Raw genomic sequence first — 20,972 nt, forward strand, 5'->3', positions numbered from 1 at the left:
CATATGGAAGTTTAGATTAAATTTTCTTAGATCATATCAACAAGAGAATTTTAAACCCAAATCATTGACAAATGCAAGCAAAAGATTCAACTATCAATTTAGGACAAATTTTTCGATTCCATATGTATTGCACTTCAATAAGATTCATATATAATCTCTCCATCCCAAATTATAAACACTCATTTTGAAAAAAAAATGCATCCCTAAATATAAATTACTTTTTAAATTACACTTTTTTTCTTTCCAAACATTACCCAAACAAACAAGTATTAGTTTGCTTTAAAACATGAAAAATCAACCGTTAACCACAACATCCACACATTAACTATACTCCTTTTCTTATTATATATAAAAAAAAAAATATATATTCAATGTAGGCTTATAACCAGGGGAGAATATGTTTCCACTTTGGTACATTCACATATGCATTTACGTTTGAAAACAAATTATATTTATGAAAATTAGGTGATGGCACATGCTCCATATATAAAACGTTGAAGATGATAGCTAGCTTATATATATAATTAGATTGAAGTTCAATCTGATAGATATATGTAGTTCGGAGATAGTGTGAATTTTTCATCCACACCTTTCTACAGATTAAAGATTACAGTAAAATACATTAATTAATATATATTGTACCTTCACAACCTAGGTAATTTTAAAATAGATAGGGTTTTGGATGAGGTGAGAGGATTAATGTGCTAAAGAAGCATAGGCATGGCATCCATAGGAAATGGCTTGCACATCACATTTTCCATGTAGTAATTTGTGGCATCCATCACAGCAAATTGCATATCCTCAGAAGGCTTCCAGTGGCGTTTTCTCTGATTAATGAACCAATTGTTGATCTGCTTCAAATCTAGCCCTGTGGATTCTGCAAGTGCTTGCTTTTGGGATTCCTACATGTTCACCAAATCACATATAACAAGTCTTTATCAAAGTATAATACATTTGATATTAACCTTCAAATATATGCACCATTTAATGTTTCATTTTTCAAATATGATCAAGATAATTTCAGAGTTTAAAAAACTATAAACAAGCTTTGCACATTAATATTTCAATTCACATTTAACCAATTTCACACTTCACACATTATATAATGCTATTTCTTCAATAAAAAAAATTATTTCTTAATTTCCTCCCTTTGAGGTAAAGATATAGATATAGTATGATTAAACATATATATTATTCGTGTATAATCATTAAACTCTTCAAATAAGAATAGATGTGTTAGTTAAAAAAATTAGGTTTGTCATCGTAACTCAGTTGATAGGGACATTGCATAATATATTTAGGGATCGGGGTTCAAACTCTGGACACTCCAATAAATCACCTTAAAAAAAGTGTTTCTAGCGACTAGGCACTTGACAAAAAAAGGTTTAATTAGTAAGGTCATTGAACTATTTGGAGATTATTAAAATATATCCTTGAACTAACCCTTAAATAGTTAGTAGTTTTTGTCAAAAAGAAAAAGTTCCTAATCTTTTAAATAACTACTAGTTAAACTCCTAAAATTTTAAGTAATTTATCATTAAATGTTACTAAGCCTCTAATGTTTTTTATCTCACATGCCCTAACGTTTAAATAATTAGTAGGTAAGTTCCTGATCTTTTAAATAACTACTAGTACTAGCTAGTTAAATTCCTAAAACATTAAATCCTTACACAAAATTTCCTAAAACTTTAAATATTGTCATTAGGATCCTAAATTCCGTACCTAATCACAAATAATTCACAAAGTTCTTAAAAATAGTTTTTGGTTAGAGATCAAATTATAAATTATTGACACATTCAAGGATAGAATTACAAACTTTCTTAGTTTAGAAACCTATTTTGAAAAACTCTAAATTGTTCAAAATAATGAAACCTAAATTCTATAAATCAAGATAAAGAAATCAATATAATGCATGAAATGATTATGAACATTAGTATCAAGATGCATGTGTGCTAAGAAACATTCCAGCGGCATGATTTATATAAGAAATCTTGAAAGATGTAGAATTTAGTTACCGATGGGTAAGGCCATTTGTAATGCCTGCTCCACCAATCAAGTAGTTGCTGTCGAGCTTCCTTTGGCAACTTTCCATTCTTTTTCTTCTTCAAAAACTCTTTCTTAAGGCTTCCTAGATATCCACTATACTTGCGCAAAAGCTGCACTTTTAATTCCTGATCTTCACCTTGAGTAGTATCTAGGTTGTTTTCATGCACATCAATTTCATTCTGTGAAGCTGCAAATTCACTTTGACCTTTCAAAATAACACCACAACACAAATCAAACAGAAGAAGCACTATATATAATTAGTGAATCAAATTGAAAAAACATTTATTAAGGCAATAAATATCTCTTTTTAAAAGATAAAAGATTTATAAATTAATAAACATCTAGTCAGGCAGAATATATCAGTTCATGCTATCATTGTCCGGCGTAGGTAGCTCGGTTGGTGAGCTAAGGGACATTGAAGGAGATTTAAGGAGGTTCTGGGTTCGATCCTCGGAAACTAACATTTCACTCTTCCATCTAACAATTAAAAAAAAAAAATAAGGTTCGTGTAATGATGAAATTGCAATCAGCATGTAAGAAACCCTACATTTGATAAAAGAAAAATGTTGAGCATCATGTAAATATAAAACTTGTATATCTTATGCCATAAGATTTTTAATGAAGAAGTGGTTACCAATCCACTCATGTCCCTCCCTCAAAAAAAAAATCCACTATTGTCCCACATTGCCAATCTCCTAAGTTGTGAAATATTTATGTATTTGGATTTGACACCATCTTTTGAACTTGCTTTTAAAAGTGAGTTTCAAGCCCATGTGTACTAAAAATGAAGCATTTAAGTATATTAATTTTCCCTCAAAAAAGTATATTAATTTGAAATTAACAAATGGAATGCATCATCTAAAGAATGACAAGTACCTGCCAAAAGACTTTGTCAATTGATGAGTTCTTCCTATCATTAAATGGGACTTTCAACTTTTTAGTGGTATTATTAAAAAAAATATTAAAAATAAATAAATTCAAATAGTTTTTTTTTTAAAGATAATTTCAAATAGTTAATTATCATTAGAAGAAGACTTTTCAATATTTTTAAATGTAACCCCTGCCTCCACCACTAGAAACTACTACAAAAGAGGGTAAATAACAATAACCATGCAAATGAAAAATTTACCTTAGTTTGAGAATTAAACTTGATAGAGAACAAATTAAGGAAAACATATGACAAAAGACGACAAGACACGTTCTCCTTTTTCTACAAGTTTAATTAAAGAATGATAACAAAGTGAACCATGCTTCTAAATTCTAGAATTCAAAAGATGAAAGAAGGGCTAACACACAAGAAATGACATTCACACAAACACACACACACACACACTAGGTCTGTGAAACAAAATTGGACATAACCAAGGTCACACATGAAAGGAAAAATGAAAATTCCTTCAAAACATCCGGAAAGCCATCGTTGCATTGGGAATTTGAATAAAATTGAGTTTAATTTTCCCAGTTATGCAAAAAAAAAAAATATACTGTCATACACATCACAATCATCCATGTAAATTACTTTAGACGTAGTTATGATAAAATTCAACTGCGTTTTTTATAATTTTACAGCTACGATTGATTATTGGTATAAAAATTATTTACACGTTCAAACAGCGTATGTGAATTAAATCATAAACAATATGTAAATCTTTTGAATGTTAAACCAAAACCTCATTTTACTTAATTTCCCCATAGGAAGTAATCTATCATTTCCAAACCTTCTAACCTAGTTCAAACACCTTGGATCCATGTTAAATACACAATTTCAAAATAATTTTGTTTTCCTTTAAAACTCTAATGACACTATTTACTTACGACATAAAAAGGGTCATCTCACTAAATCTTGGTCAAATTATACTTACCTCGTGGCCAACTCTGGATTACGAGGGCCCTCGTAACCAGATGGTTAACACCAAAAGAACTCACTTACCAAATAAACACATGGACCATTTTTTCTCTTTTCTAGGTTTTTAGGGGGGTGATAATTGAACCACTAAAGGTGTGGTTATCATTATTTTCCAGATAATATGAATATTTACCGCTAATGTTAATAAACTTTTAGAAGGATAATGGTCATATGAAGATCATATAATTTAAAGGTAATCACCAAAGTCAGTTGAAACAGCAACAGCCTTGAGCTGAGACTCAATTCTTGAAAGGAAAAGCATGGCTTCTTTGAAGGGTTTAGTGAGTTCTTGCTCATACTTGATAAGCATCTCACAGTATGCCTCCATGAACTGATCCAAACCTGGATCTTCACCTATACAAGAACTACTACTTCCTGTCCTTCCTGAAGATCCATTCAATATTTCACATTTTGCACATGACTCCTCTAAGCTAGCCACCACTTCAGGAGGTGCTCCAACCTGCAAAAAATCACACACTTAAACCATCAAAACAAGCAAAAACTTGAAAATAAATCAATAATGTTAAAAAAATCTCAAAAACAAAAATATTTTGTAGCTTGAGTATTTTATCTTATTACAATCTATTTTAAAAGAGTGCATGCTCATATATATCAAGATATATATGACAATATTTTATACTAAACATTGTATAGCAAAACAATATAGTGATTTGTTCATATTTAGATAAATATAACACACATATTTGTGTTTATAAGAAAAGGCCTAGGTGTGAGGGTTTGAAGTGAAGGACCTTCAAGCAATTGAGGTAAGAGGACAAGAGACGAGGAAAGAGAGGATGAGCCATGATTTTATCCCTACAAGTGTTGTTGTTGGTGTTGTTCTGGTGTTGAGTGTAGTTATGATGATTTTGAACACCAGAAGAATTGTTACTCAGAGGAAATGAAAAAAACTTCCTATTAGTTTCCATGTTCATCATTTGATTTTGATGATCCATAGAAGAAATCTCACTGCAACTGTTTCCTCCAAACCCTAACATAGTTTCAAAACAAAGTTAAGTTAGACAAAAAGCTTTATCTCTCTATATAGAAAAGAAAACCTATATAATAATGCATATGCATATATAATATTAATATATAGCATATAAGATATAATAATACCTATTTTGCTTAGTCCCCACACTTTACTGTTTATGAAAAAGAAGACTGCATATAATTGTCCAGAGTACTCCCGGAATTGAAGCTAAAAAATCTGAGTCATAATTAGTAGAAAAAACTAAAAAACTTGGGAAAGAGTCAGAAGAATAGGGATTTTTGGGGTTCTTGGAAAGTATAATAATCTGTAAAAGGTGGAATCAGATTCATCCAATGCAAAATGAGTAGTATGTGTAGTCTTTCTTTCTTCCTTCTGTTGTGTACATCAAACAAATAGTTTCTCTCTCTCTCTCTAACATCAACAACACAAGCAAGCATAACAGTTACAGTAGTACTAGTAGTGAAGTGTTGTGTTGTGTTAATTGCAGGTGGAGACAGAGAGAGGGTAGATAAAGAGTTAACGTGTGTCTCTGCTACTTAACTCAGAGTTTTCCTTCCCAATGAAAATGAAAATGAATCTCACTGCCCTTCTTGGTCTACGCAATTACTGCTGATCATTCTACTGTTTATGAGTACTACTAACACTATTTATTCCCTACCCATAGCTTCTTGACAAATGAACTCAATATTTTTAAGCAAATGTTAACTTGTGCCGTTAAGAGTAAGGAATTTATTATCAAAATATATCTATCAAAAGTTGTGATCAACTTATTAAAAATTAGGCTTAAATGCAGTTTTACCCCCCATATTTTGGTTGAATTTGGGTTTTGTCCCCCCTATTTTAAAACTCGGAATTCTACCCCTCCTATTTTGATTGAATCTGGATTTTGCCCCCCTTATTTTAAAACTCGGAATTTTACCCCCTCTGTTTTATGTTTTTCAGGATTTTGCCCCCACCATATTTAAATTATATTATACAAATATCCAACTAATTAATTATTTATATAAAATATTCTTTTTTAAAAAAAAAATTGAATAATTCTTTTCTTAAAAAAAACGGAAAAAAACCAAAATAATGCATAAAAAATACTAGAAAAAAATGTAAGATCATTTTTTTTAAAGACAAAAATAAAATAAAGAACCAAAAAAATACTATAAAAATAAAGAAACAATCAAAAAATATTATATGATGTGGTAGTGTTGACTTGGCTTAAATTATATTATATAAATATACACATAATTAATTATTCATATTAAATGGTCTTTATTTTATTATTTATTATTTTAATGATTTTTTTTTTGAATATATTTAAAAAGAAAACAGAAAAATAGTAAAAAAAATGCATAAAACTAGTATGAAAGTATTTAGAGCTGCAAACTAGTTTTTCATGTATTTTTAATTGAATTTTTTATGGTTTTTTATTATTTTTCTATTTTTTGAGTTTTTTTTTACGTTTTCTAGTTTTCTTTTTATTTTTTACTGATTTAATATTTTTTTATTGTTTTTTATTTTTATAGTATTTTTTTGGTTCTTTATTTTATTTGTCTCCTTTTTTTAAAAAAAGAAATTATGATCTTACATTTTTTTTCTAGTATTTTTATATAAATAATTAATTAGGTGGATATTTGTATAATATAATTTAAATATGGTGGGGGGCAAAATCCTGAAAAACATAAAACAGAGGGGGTAAAATTCTGAGTATTAAAATAAGGGGGGCAAAATCCAGATTCAATCAAAATAGGAGGGGTAAAATTCCGAGTTTTAAAATAGGGGGGCAAAACCCAAATTCAACCAAAATAGGGGGGGTAAAACTGTATTTAAGCCTAAAAATTAAATGGTCATGTTAACTTGTGCCTTTAGGGCACAAGATAAGAAACCTAAAAGTAGAAATATTCCCTTAAATTTTGTGCATTCTATTTATTATAAATTCAAAAATTAAATTGAATGCACACATTCCAACAAAAAGTTACTATGTTTGGTTCCTTATCTTGTGCCTTAAGGGCACAAGTTAACATTTCCCAAAATTAAAAGGTCATGTTAACTTGTGCCTTAAGGGCACAAGTTAAGAAACTAAAAATGGAATTACAAAGTAATTTTTGTATTGAAAAGACAAAATTTTAAATTTTTAATTTATTGAATGCACAATTTCCAATAAAAAATTTCTATGTTTAGTTTCTAAACTTGTGCCCCAAAGGCACAAGTTAAAATTTCTATGTTATGTTTTTCAATGTAAAATTTCTCTTTTTTTGTTGCTTAACATGTTTCCTTAGGGTACAAGTTAGCATGACCCATATTTTTATCATTTTCGATTTAAAATCGTTTAAAGTTTGTGAATGATTTTTAAAAAAATGATTAATTGTGATAATTTTAATGATAAAATTAGTTATCATTTATTAAAATATGGGTAGTGCTAACTCAAATAGAAAAATATTCTCTAAAATTTTGTGCATTTAATTGATTAAAAAATTAAAGATTAAATGCAATGCATAATTCCAATAAGTTATTTCCATATTTGAATCATTAATTTGTGTCTTGAGGGCACATGTTAGCATTTATCTTAAAATATTCTTATTAATTGTAGTTATTGACGTAGTTAAGTTTGATGAAATTTGATAAATAAGAATATAATAGTTGAAAAAATAATAATAAATGTTGCATTGATATTTTAAAATGACAATTATTTTGAGATTTTTTTTTGATAAGAAACAATTATTTTGAGAAGAGAGCAGTAACTAAAAGTTTTGTCTAGGATCCATAAGTAAAAAAAGAAATAACTTTCGCTTTTTGCTCACGAACAAAAAATTATATTTATTAGATTAGATTTTATAAACAAAAAATCTAATAGGCGACAAAAAGACCTATATATTGAAAAAAGATATTTACACTAGACCACTCATCTAGCCGCGATGCTCCTTTGGAGTTTATGGAAGAGCCGCAACACAAAGCTTTGGGAAAACCATGATACTTTCTTCACTTTCAACATTTCCCGCTCAAAAGACACTCTCCAAGAATGGAGTTGTATGTAAAGAGCAAAAACTCGAAGACACAATCCGGAGCATACCACCTATTGGGTGAAGCCAACGACGACTGACAGTTAAGATAAAATGCAACGTAGACGTCACATTGTTCACCAACAATACTATCATGGGATATGATATGTGCTTTAGAGACTCATCGAGGCACCTCTTGTATGGTAAATCGGGTTACATACAATCATCTACCACTATTCTAGAAGTTGAAACTATTGCTTTGCTATAATCTCTTAATGTGGGTGGCCCTATTAGAAGTCGTCGCTTCATCCAATGTTATGCCCAGTGAGTTCAATAATCTTGTATCTTGTTGTCGTTTGGCTAGTAATCCAAACTTTATAGTGTCGTTTATTAGGAAACAAGTTATTAAAATTGTTCGTAATATTGCTAGAGCATCCTTATCTTCCACTAACCTCCATATTTTTTATGATATATCACCTACTATGTACTATTTGATTATGAATGAAGTGTTCTAAGTTTGGTTATGGTAAAAAAAACAAAATTAAAACACTTCCATTTTCAAACATATAAAAATCTTACACTTCATTTCCAAAAATGATAATTTCATTTAGTAAAGATATTTTATCAATTTTTTTCTTTTTCAATTTTTTTTTTCAGAATGAAGAGGATTTTGAGCTAGCAATAGTCATGCTAAAATGAGACATTTTTTGAGAATGAATTGCCAAAATTATTCCAATTAGTAATATGTGACATTACATTTAATATCAACACTTTTGTTTGCCACTTTGACGGGAAGCATATTGCAAAACTTAGTGGCTTGAAATTGTGCAAATTGCAACATCAAGTCACCACACTCTGTTATGTTGTTGGCATTCAATTATCTTCTTTGTAGTGGTATATGCGTTGGGTCTGATTGAAAGGAATCAAACATCAAGCGTCCATCAACTCCTATATCCCATGTGATGTTCCCTCACGAGAAATGATATTTGAACAACCACTTTTTGACAACTTTTGTGACAACTTTCTCTCTCATACACACATTGTTCTTCTACTTTCTCTCTATTGCTTTGATTTTTGTACCACTACCTAAATTTCTTTGTATAATGTGGTTGTCCAACAAGTTGTCACATAAAAAGGTTGTTCAAATAACATTGTTCTTCCCTCGGTGATATTAGATCTTTAACTCTTTTTGTATACACACTTTTTTTCTATTTTTTTTTATAGAAACAAATTTAAATGAGTCGAGTCTCAAACGCTCGTCAAAACAAAGAAAATCTCAATATTCAGAGTGCATTCATATAACTATAAATTGTGCTTGGCACCATTGTTCCTCTGAACTATGAACAAACTTCTTATCAATTAGATCAACCTCTCCACACTTTTGCTTTATGTACTCTTGCTAATCTTTTAAAAATGAACTTTCGATCCTCCTATTTAAAAAAAATAAGTTTTAATCCATTCATTTTAAAATTGAGTTTTTCTTCTCAATTTCTTTTTTCTAAATTTTCATTCTTAAGCTCATTTTTTGCTAATATGCATATTAAATAACAGAAATGATAACTGAACACAGAAAATCAAACACAATAAGACACCGTATGACACTGTAGTTTTATACTTTTTTTTTTCATTTTTTTTAATTCCTTTCCTTCTCTCCATCAACACCACCTCTCTGTGTCATCCTTCTCTCTTGTCTGCAACATCTCTCTCGCCGATTCTCTCACTTCCACCGACGCCGTCACTTCTCTGACTAACCACCGTCGTCAGAGTTTGGCGGTGAGGACGGATCTGAGCTCACTTCTCTCTCTCGTCGGGGTCTCAATAGATCGGGGATAGTTTTTCAAACATGATTCAGTGGTGGTGATCCGAACGGATTCTCGGAGGTTTGAGGGCGAAGTGGAGGCCGTCGACGGTGTGAGGAAGAAGTGGAGATTGTCGGCAATGCGAGGGTAAAGGGGATGTCGCCAGGGACGTGAATTCGTTGGTCGTGGTAAACGAATTGAAGGGACGGTGATGATATGGTAGTGGTAACCGATGATGACGATGGTGGAGGAGGACGGTGGCAATCAGCGATGAGAGAGAAAAGAGAAGAGAGAGAAGCAAGGTTGATGGTCTGAGAAAGAGAAACGAAAAAACGAAAAGAAGGAGAAGGCAGAGGGTTGGTTGTGATTTTACAAAATTACCCCCAACTTTGATGTTGAAATGTCAAAATTGCCCATGATGTTGTATTTGTGTCTAACAATTTGTGTTTGGTTATCATTCCTCATTAAATAATGATGCCGTATTATATTGGACTTTTTTTTTGGTTGACATGTATATCGGTGTGGTTATGTAAGCTTCATCATATCATTAATGAATATGTCACATTAAAAGAAATGCCTCTAATCAACAAAGACCAAATGAGCTTATTTCATGCTACAAAATTAAACTATTTTTTTTTGAACAAGCTACAAAATTAAACTATTATTCCAAATATACTCTAAATATCAAATGCTGTATATAAATTATGTGAGTTTTTCAGAACAAAGATCTCATATGAAATGGAAGTATAAAAATTTATTCGTAAACATGACGTAACTCAGCTTATATGAATATTGTAATATGTATCTCATATTAATCTAATAATTGGATTTTTTTTTTGTCACGAAACTTCTTGATCATAAATAAATAAACAGAGGAATTTTACCCAATAAAAGATGTATAAAAAGAACATTTTCTTTATAAATACAATACAATTTTTATATAATAAAGACAACAAAATACACCAAATTTTTTCTTTTAATTGAGATAATAGCTAATATATATCAAAATTATTTTGTATTATGTAAAACAAACAGTGTTTGTATATCTTGGAATGAAATTATTAAAAGTAAATAATGTGGGAAAGTAATAAATTTTAAAATCAGGGTAAAAGATTGAAGTTATTTCCTCTCAAAAGAAAAAGAAATTGAAGTTATTGTCTTATACCCTTATTAATGGTTGGCAATGAAAGGCAACACGACACCGTTTTGTAAATTGGAATTCATGCAAAGACATACCCTATGTCAGAGGGGGTCATGTCAATCTAATCAAATAGTAATATATGGAGAAAAAAAGTGGGTTGTAAAACATAAAGAGAGCAAAAGAAGCTAATATTACATAGATGTTGCCTTCTTTGTGGGACAGTACCGTCTATTCCTTCCAGTTTCTTACTAATGCTTTTGCAAAACCTTGCCCTACACGAATCATTGACCATTTGACGCATTTGTGTTACTTTTTTCTTTTACAAGAAACTAGTGTTATGTTATGATGATGATGATGATATGAAATTTTGAATATTCATTGCTCATTAGTGTGGACAATACTTTGATGACATAATGTCACCGTGACATTAAATCTGGGCCACACAAAAGGTTGTGTTGTGTGGCCCAGATGTGTTGTATGGGTGACATTAAATCTGGGTCACACAAAGGTGTGTGTTGTGTGGCCCAGATTTAATGTCACGGTGACATTATGTCACCAAAGTGCCACCCCATTAGTGTGACATTTCTTTGTTGGAAAATGTTAACCAGTGCTCCGGGGCATTGGTTAAGAAGTTAAAAGAGGTAAGATTTTATTAAAAAGTGGTGTAATAATTACTTAGTCAAAAGTAACAGTTTATATTTTTAAGACAATTTTTCTACTTTTGGATTCATTAACCAGTGCCCCGGGGACACTGTTTAACAAGACCCTTCTTTGTTTCGTTTTATTAAATTATATATATATATATATATATATATATATATATATATATATATATATATATATATATATATATATATATATATATATATAAAAGAAAAGGATAACAATGTAAGAACAATACATTCAATTTTAATTTCTTGTTTCACTTCTATAGAAAAACTTATAAATGAAAGGAAGAAAATAACAATTTCTTTGTTTCACTTCTAGGGACAAATTCAATTCATAAAGTCAATTTAATACTTGGAATGGATGATCTCCAAGATAAAACAAATGCAGACTATCCTATCTTGGATTGTTTTTATAGCACATCAGTATCCATCAAAGAAAAAAACTTACGACATAACATAGTAATTTAGTTGTGTACAACTAGACTTTCATACATCTCTCATTTATATCTTGAGAGAGGATGAAATATAGATAGTGATGATTGTATAAGTGTGACATGTTAGTGGTCTAATGAGAAGAAAGGGATGAACAAAACAATGAAATATTATATGGTAATTGTAGCCTCTATGGATACAATCAGTTTCGTGAGAAATAGTGATATTTTTACAACTATTTTATGGTAATTTATGTGACAACCTTTTTTTATATATATTTTTTTTGGTCAAGTTTTTTTTTTATATTTTCTTTTGGAAAAAAAACAATAAAAGGAGAGAATGTAAAAGGGTAACAACACAGTAAAAGCATGATAGAGAGTGTTAAAAGAGTCTCAGGTGATTGGGTGAATATGTGTTTGTAGGTGAGAACAATATTCACATGTGATAATGAAAGAGTGTGTTAAAAAGTCTAATAGACAAAAGATGACATGATCATATGTTTACAAGTGGAAGTAATTTTCACCTCACAAACTTGTTTTGTAAAATTGTGTTAGACCTAACCACGACTTGTAAGATAAAGTTGTTCCAAAATAGCTCTATAAATATCATTTTTCTTCCAAAAATGATGGTTGTGGTGGTATAAAAATATAGAGAATATTGATATTTGAACAATTATTTTTTGACAATTTTTGTGACAATCTCATACTCAACATTATGTTTTTACTTTCTCACTCTATTGTTTTGGTTTTTGTGACAATACTTCATTTTCTTTGTAAAATTTTGGTTGTTTAAAAAATTGTCATATAAATAAATGTTCAAATAAGATAACTCAAAACTATATTATAGCAAAAAAAAGTGAAGGAAAAAAGTAAAGAAACAAATATCGGAATCCATGAAAAACATGTGATAAGAGTAAAAAAAAAAAAGTAAAGAAGTGTTTTGATTCTTGATCGTGTGCACCTTTATCATTATAATCTAAGAATGTATTGAATTGCAAACATATCAACTTCAACAAACATATATCTCACTGGTCATTTTGATTTTAAAAAAAGAGAAGACAAATTCTTGAAATATGTTTTTTTTTTTATCAAGTACAAAAGTTATAACAAAAGAGGCACTAATGATGTTGTACTTGCAAAAGGTACACTAATATAGAGGGAGTGATTTGGATGAGTTTAAGAGAGGTTTCCCTGATCTTAAGTATCCCTAAGGTTTTTAGGGAAAGCTACGTAGTTCTAGTTTAGGCTCGGTTTTAGATTTGGCCTTCACTACTTGAGTGAGGGGTATTAAGTGGTAGACAACCTCTTTTTCTAGTGTTAAAGGAGCCTATTTATTGAAAGTCTTCTATGTTTGTTACGTCATGATCGTTCCTATCTGATAATTGTTAAGGGAGCCTATTTCTTGAAAGTCTGATAAATCGTGGTAAGTTGGTTTATTCTTATCTGATAGTAGGGTTGAGCTTATCACACTTTAAGGATATGCCGGTCCACATCCCCCCAAACACGAGGAACGTAAAGGCGAAGTGACAAGGTTTTATTATGGCGAACTTCAACTGGCTTGATCGCTCCTTAGGACTATATTTCTTATGACGGTGCAAATGTATTTGTAACTTTGACACACTCAAGGGACTATAACGACGATTTTCATTATGACTTAGGGTGTGCATCAAATGTTTTAAATGAGGAATCATGGTTTTAAAAAGATCTAGATATATTTAATATGATCAGTTCAGTGTTCGTTGTTCGGTTTGTTAGAGGATATGCCAATTTCTAGCATATATAAATAGGAAATTAATAAATGTATTAAGAGTAATGCTAGCAACACTATCTCTAATATTCACTTTCTTATTGATTTAAATCATTGTGGGTCTACACTTTGAAAATTATACTCACACAAAGTGGTAGGACATACATTGATTTCATTCAATAAAAGAGTGAGTGTTAGAAAGTGTTGAAAAGTGTGTGTTGCTAGCATTCCTCATGTATTAAAGAATGAATATGAAGAACCAAGACTACTGTTTGTACAAGAAAGCACCAGTACTCAAGGTAGGGGTGAGAATAGGTTAGGTCGAGTTAGGCTTTGCAAGGCCTAAGCTTGACCGGTCAATTTTTAAAGGCCTAAGTCTTGCATGCGGTCTATCATCAGCTTACTTTTTAGGCCTGAGTTTGGCCTTCTGAAAATCTGATATGGTCTGCTAGCCTATTTAAAAGTCTGTATCGTATTAACATATTTAATTAAGCAATGTAATCTAAGTTTAAATAGACTAGCGAACTAATATATCGGTTAGATTAAACTCTTTTTTGATAATCAACATGAGTTTTTAGGGAATCTGACTATACATTGTATCATATTTCAATTCTAATTTATAATTATACGTTTAAATATGTGAAAAATTAATGTATACTACTAATAAAATTAAATCAATGAAAAAATTAACAAAATTATATTTATTAAGTAAACTAATATTTATTATAAATCATATTTTTTAAAATAATTTTTCTGAAATATTTATAATATTATAAGAATCTCTCCTAAATATATATTTTTTATACAAAGAATCTCTCCTAAATATATCTTCTAATGAGTATCTAAATTTTCATATGCAGAGCATCACAAGCTTCGATCTTGCGGCTAAACCCCTTAAGTCATCTTCCATCGGAATCACGAAGGCGACCTTTGCAGCTCGCGAGCTCCTCGTTCTCTTTACACGACCCATCGCAATTAAGTTTAACACAACCATGATTCAGTCTCTTACAACTAATGAAAACAGTTTCCTTGCAACTATTATCCTTCTGCAAATGGAGGTTGGAACTTTCTTCAATAGACCCTTCTAAAATGTTGTATGATACAAGTAGAATTCGTAGATTTTTAAAATTCTTCATCAAACACTACTTTATTTCGCCACATTCAAAAGTGCCAACACGCAGTCATGAATGTTGTTTCCCAACTACCATTGAGATCATCATCCGCTTTAAAATTGAGGTTGTTGAAAATGAGTTCGAATCTGCTCCAGTACTTGATTATTCCAGTTTCCCAGTCCCTTGCTTAGATGTGTGACAAGTGGCATGTAAATAATCAATCACTTGATTGGAACGTAACGTAATAGCTTTCGCTTTCATTTCACAGTATGGTCAAGCTGGGTTCGAATTCTGTTATATATGTACCGTGTCAATGTGGCATCAAATGCAGTTTGCGTTCAAATCATACAACAACTAGTGTAATGACCCGTGCCAAGCACGGGAAATAAAAAACTTTTGTTTTATCAAATGTATAGATTTTATATTATTTTATCTTAATGTTATAAGTGGTTGTAATTTAAATTTGATATGGAAAAAAATCATCTTAATTTTGTTTATTTTGTATACATTTTGAAATATCTAAACACTGCACATAACGATTAAAGTATTTGGAGTTATACTTATACTAATTATTTGTAGTTTAAGATGTTGACCATTCTTAATCTCCGTAAACGTTAGATTTTTTTATATAACAGTTAGTGTCACATGCATACACTTAGTCGGTAAATGCAAACGTTAAATTTTTTACGGGTGTGTATAAACACAGTTTGGGCTACAGAAACGCCGATTGTTATTTGTTTTTAATTTTTACAAAATCAATGGTCTAATGTAAATATTGTATTTTAGGGTAACAACGATGTAAAAAAAAAGGTTCTGCGGACTGTTACACCTGAAAAATGCATCAATTAAAATTCAATGGCAGGAGGATCTGCTTATATAGAAATTGCATGCCCTGTAATGACCAGTATGCCTTACAAAGAAATTAAAAAAAAAAACGACTTCCAAACAATACGCAACTTTAGTTTTCTAAATTATAGCAACAATAATTCTAAAACAAAACCAAGGATCATACTTTTTGAAAAACTTCACGATACACAACATTTGTGGTCTCCTTGCAAACATTATTATCTTCATCTAGGATGAGCATCTTCAAACCTTTTCTAGAAATAACTCGAGAGACATCGACATAAAGTTGTCCATGCGTGAAGACGGGCTTAGGAAGAAAAACCCCCACTCGAGATAAAGATTGACCCTGGCTTTTATTTATTGTCATTGCAAAACAAAGCGTCAATGGATATTGTTTGCGTCTGAATTTGAAGGGTAGTCCTGGATCACTCGGAATAAGATTCATCCTGGGAATGAATACCCTGGTACCTGCCCTTTTTCCTGTAATTACGGTAGCAGCTATCGTGCTCTTCCCTAGATGTGTAACTGTCAGCCTCGTACCATTACACAGTCCATTAGCCTGATCGATGTTTCTCATTAGCATAACTGGACATCCCACCTTTAGTTTCAACCGGTGATTTGGAATTCCAGAGCTGTTAATACCATTAAGAAATTCGGTTGTGAACCACTCGCTTTGGACATCAGAATTTTCACCCGATCGACAAACATAATCAGAGCTTAAATACTCTTTCTCTTCACCTGGAATCAGCGACATCATATATTCGTTAACATGCTGAACTGAATCAAGCGTCGGTGCGAGTATTCCCCTTTCTTGGAAAAATACCTGGTCACCAAGGTTATCATTCAGATCGGGATACACAAAGTCTATAAGTGACATCAATGGATTTGTTGTGTCCGATATCAGCAAATCTTCAGGAATTTCTACCTTCATTTCACCATTCTCATATGAAACATCGTTACCGTCTCCAATTGAGAGTATCCATTTGCCAAAATTAGCAATTTCTTCCTGCTCTGCCGGTATCAAAGATGCACCCAATCTCATATTAACAGTAAGCCTCAACACATTACAATAAGCCCATAACTTTGACGAATTGACTGAGGCATCAACAATATCTGGCCTCGTTCCTCCTCGGACAACAGGCAATATCTACCTAAAATCACCACCCAAAACTATTGTCATTCCACCAAAAGGTTTAAGTGTGTTTAGGGGATCATTCTTGGACATGATATCACGCAATGATCGGTCAACTGCCTCGAAACACCATTGGTGCATCATAGGAACCTCATCCCAAATTATCAACTTTGCAGCACGCACAAGGTTTGCCCTAGGACTATCCTTTTCCATCGTAAGCGATGATGCCTCATTAATCTCAATAGGGACTGTCAGCATCGAGTGCGCGGTTCTTCCACCTGGTAATAGAAGAGCAGTTATACCGCTGGATGCAGCATTCAATAAAATTAACCCCTTCGATCTAACAGCAGCCGACAATGTTTTCCATATAAAGGTTTTTCCAGTACCACCGTAACCATATAAGAAAAAGAAACCACCGTCTCAGAACAAACAGACTCCATGATCTTGTCATGCACACATCTTTGTTCATCAGTCAGCATAAGTAACATATCAGCGTGTGTCTTTTCCAATTCATCTTTGTTGTAACTTAGCTCATCAACGATAAGCTTGTTTGTGAAAGTTGGAATGTCTGCTGCGTTTGGCCTGGGCATAGATTTGAACTCAGTAAGCGACTGTCTATTTTCCTGAAGCAGCATTTCAATTTGAATCAAACACAGGTTCTTCAAGTCATCGTCACCGATATGCAGATCTTCATATTAAATGTAAAGTCACGAAATTAATATTAACACCCTTGCATGCATATGTGTGCATGTTGAAGAGAAAGAAAAAATATTAGCTTTATATGAGAATCTTTTATATTTAAACATATCAGCTTAAAAAATATGGAAAATGTTGAATGGTATCGTAGAGTTAGTAACTCTTAGTTTGTTCTTTATTATATCCTAAAAAAGTATCTCTTAACTACTTAAACTACTCTAATCAGCCTTTACTATATCCTAAAAAACATACCCCTCAAAAACAACCTTGTCATCAAGGTTGGAATGTGCTAAATTTCTTAATGTGTAATAGTCTTCAAATGTAACACCCTTTTCCCTATTTTTTTATTAGTGAAGTACTGTTTTTCTTCACATCTTCAACAATAACATGAGTAGTTTCTCTCCACTTCCTTTGCATAAGCTTTTCATTTTGAGTAAAAGAGAGATAACTGATCTCAGAACCATTTGAAATAAATTATTTGTCTAAGAAACTTTTATAAAAATAATTGCCTCGTCCATGTCATTTGCACCCTGATACTAAACTCGTCGTCACAGAATTCCAAGTAATTTTGACTTGTGTTGCTTCAAAAACAACAACAAAGGAGTACGCAAAGAGAAGTGCAGTGGAGACAACACTAACAAAGCGTATCTCAGTGGAGACATGTTTTTACTTTGAAGTTTTATGTTACCTCTTAATGCATTTTAAGTGCAGCTTTTCCTTTTAAAGTTTCATAATGACACGCCATTTGTTCTAATTCTCATCAATGACAATTACAACATGTTCTAGCCTTAAAAAAAAATATCATTAGTTCTTGAAACATGCCTATTTTCATTTCTGTCTTTGTCATAAAAACTAAAAATGATAGTAAGAGAATATATGCAATGCAACGGAAATTAACGTACTTATTTTATTTACTCGAACAATTTACGTATTTATTTAAGTTTAACTATATATATATATATATATATATATATATATATATATATATATATATATATATAGGGTTATGCTATAACACACCCTCTCAATTTTATGAAGGTGTGTTTTAGCATTGTACACCTTTTGTGTTTGGACAAAAATACCCCAACTTTCCTTTCTAAAAAATAAGCAAGATTAAGGGCAATTACGTAAATGACGATTTAACTCAAGATTTTTTTTTATTCCAGATATTGTTCCTATGTCAATTTTTTTTCCTCAAACGTATTCAACCAAAGCCGCACCAGTCACCACCATCGCCATCCTCCTCCACTGAAACCCAACAACACAACCTCTGTCAAAAACGAAACTCGCAGTGTTTGATTTCAGTTACATGTTTCAGATAAAACTGACTATAAAACATGACAACCACTTTCGGCGTTCACAGCGTTTTCGGAGTTCTCTCTCCAAAAAAACATGACCACCGCGTTTTCGGACTTTCTCTTTGCCGGAATCAATTGTGAACGTTGTGATATTTTTCCTTTAGGTATATGTAATTTAATTGACGAATATAGCTTTTTGTTTTAGCATTGATGTCAAAAGAATTATTAACTTTGTGTGAACAAAAAGAGGAGAAAGGTATCTGTCAAAGTCTGAGAAACCCCAATTTTGTTTTCCTGTACAATTGGGGGAGAAGAGCTTCTTTTTTTTTGGATGAGAAGAGGAATAGAGAGAAAAGATGGAATAAAAAAAAAGAATATTAACATAAATTAAATTGTGATTACATATTTGCCCTTCATCTTTACTTGTTTTTAAAAAGGAAAGTTGGGGTATTTTTGTCCAAACACAAAAGGTGTACAATGCTAAAACACACCTTCATAAAATTGAGAAGGTGTGTTATAGCATAACCCATATATATATATATATATATATATATATATATATATATATATATATATATATATATATATATATATATATTTAAATTGAATATCAATCTACACAAAGTTAGTGAATATTTAAGTTATTTGATATATAAATCAGTATAAATTTAAAGTAACTTTAGTATAAATTGTAAAGTTTTTTTTACAAAAAAATAGAACTCGTAATTTTGTGTAATTTTTGTAAAAAATATTATATAGTTTTATTAAGATATTTGCTTTTACAAATATAAAGTATATGTAGTTTACAACTATATTTTATTTTAAATTAGTATCTTTATCCTAACTAATAAATTGTTTCAAGGGGTTGAATAGTTCAAATGGTTTGAGTTAAGGAATAAGAAGTTTGAGATATTGTGGTCAAACTGAAACGAAAGAGTAAAGATTAATCTAACAACCAATTACTAACATTTGTCGATCATTAAAATAAAGGACAATTGTTTCAATCTCTCCAACATAATGATATTTGCACCAAGAATATTTTACATTGACATTTCAAACAAAAAAAAAATTTACATTTACTATTGTCAAATTCACTTTTTAAAAATGGTTTTTTGATAAGATCCATGGTAGCTCATGTTCCTATTATGATTGGCTTGTGAAACTTAGACATGGCAATAAAACCTGTTCACACGGATACCCGTCTGAACTCATCTCGATTTGACGGGTTTTCTCCTTTGACTGGCTTTGGATTTTCCACAATTTCAAAATACGGATATGGTGCGGATAATAGAGATATAGATACTCACTACGAACCCGTATCAAATGTAGAGATATATTGATATGTAACATGCAAGTCTCTAAATATTATCCCTACTTTTGAGATATTTTTGAACTTTTAATCACTGTAATCATTACCATAGTTTAAAATTGACTGATTACCTTATGGAGAGGTCTGTTTGATATCAAATGTGGTATTGGGTGTTTTCCCATTTCAACACTTCTTTTAACTTGTGTTCTTGAATCTGATGAGAATAGTTATAGTTTCTATCCTCCTCTCTAATGTCTATCATGTTCAAGTATGGTAATATATATCTCATAACATTCATTAAATAAGTTTTGAAAATACTACTTCCATTTACCCTTTATATCTCTTTCCTGAACAATAAAATTACTCTCTTCCATTTTAATAAACTTCACTTGATCCATATATCTTTTCCTATTTTTTTGTCCCGTAGCAATAATATATAAACTTTTCTCCCTCATTGGCATGTAAGAATTGGTATAACTCATCAAAAGCTTGTGATCTTGCTGCGTTCAATGCCTCCCTTTCTTAGCTCTCTTATAATTTTCCTAAATATGTACTTTTGAACCTATGCCACACTTTAAAACATTCTCTTTTGATTTTCACTTTAATCTGAACATTTTGGTTCCACCAAGATTCTTTACTCCTAGCTAGGTTCAAAATCTATTAATTCTCCTAGTGTCTCTTTTGCTGCTTTGCTAATCACATATATCATCTTGTTCCACATATTATTTTCGCTTCTATGTAATTTTGCACAACCTTCCTTTAAAATCTTTTGTAGGAAAACATTATGTTTTTCATCCTTTAAATGCCACGACTTGATCCTTGTATCTCAATCATGACATCTCATCTTCGCTCTTCTC

General features: G+C 31.1%; 2 protein-coding genes across 3 annotated transcripts; both read right to left on the reverse strand.

Annotated features, from left to right (window-relative positions):
- Positions 1–489: 489 nt before the first annotated feature.
- On the reverse strand, positions 490–5,622 carry LOC146924396 (homeobox protein SBH1-like). 2 transcript variants are annotated; one of them, XM_085709433.1, is made up of 5 exons: positions 5,072–5,622; positions 4,705–4,943; positions 4,154–4,412; positions 2,016–2,251; positions 490–902 (listed from the first exon to the last, which is right to left on the reverse strand). In XM_085709433.1, the coding sequence occupies exons 2-5, from the start codon at positions 4,906–4,908 to the stop codon at positions 705–707; spliced, it is 897 nt and encodes a 298-aa protein (XP_085565559.1). In that variant the 5' UTR covers positions 4,909–4,943; positions 5,072–5,622; the 3' UTR covers positions 490–704. The 2 variants fall into 2 exon arrangements, with proteins under 2 accessions (XP_085565559.1, XP_085565558.1); XM_085709432.1 differs by lacking the exon at positions 5,072–5,622 and having other exon boundaries at positions 4,705–4,950.
- A 9,955-nt stretch (positions 5,623–15,577) lies between these two features.
- On the reverse strand, positions 15,578–18,250 carry LOC146924397 (uncharacterized). The gene has a single exon (XM_085710942.1). It carries the CDS (start codon positions 16,720–16,722, stop codon positions 15,841–15,843), a length of 882 nt encoding a protein of 293 aa, XP_085567068.1. The 5' UTR covers positions 16,723–18,250; the 3' UTR covers positions 15,578–15,840.
- Between the last annotated feature and the right edge of the window lie 2,722 nt (positions 18,251–20,972).

The sequence above is a fragment of the Medicago sativa genome, chromosome 5 (assembly GCF_051527215.1).
Source record: "Medicago sativa cultivar Bolivia chromosome 5, Bolivia_mono, whole genome shotgun sequence".
Classification (NCBI taxonomy): domain Eukaryota; kingdom Viridiplantae; phylum Streptophyta; class Magnoliopsida; order Fabales; family Fabaceae; genus Medicago; species Medicago sativa.

Excerpts from the sequence above, each read along its gene's own strand:
- LOC146924396 (XM_085709432.1), bottom strand. The coding sequence starts at position 4,950 with ATGTTAGGGTTTGGAGGAAACAGTTGCAGTGAGATTTCTTCTATGGAT. Across the intron at positions 2,252-4,153 it reads TGCTGTTTCAACTGACTTTG|GTCAAAGTGAATTTGCAGCT; the intron begins GTGATTACCTTT and ends TTATTTTGAAAG. Across the intron at positions 903-2,015 it reads ACAAATGGCCTTACCCATCG|GAATCCCAAAAGCAAGCACT; the intron begins GTAACTAAATTC and ends GTGAACATGTAG.
- LOC146924397 (XM_085710942.1), bottom strand. The coding sequence starts at position 16,722 with ATGAGATTGGGTGCATCTTTGATACCGGCAGAGCAGGAAGAAATTGCT.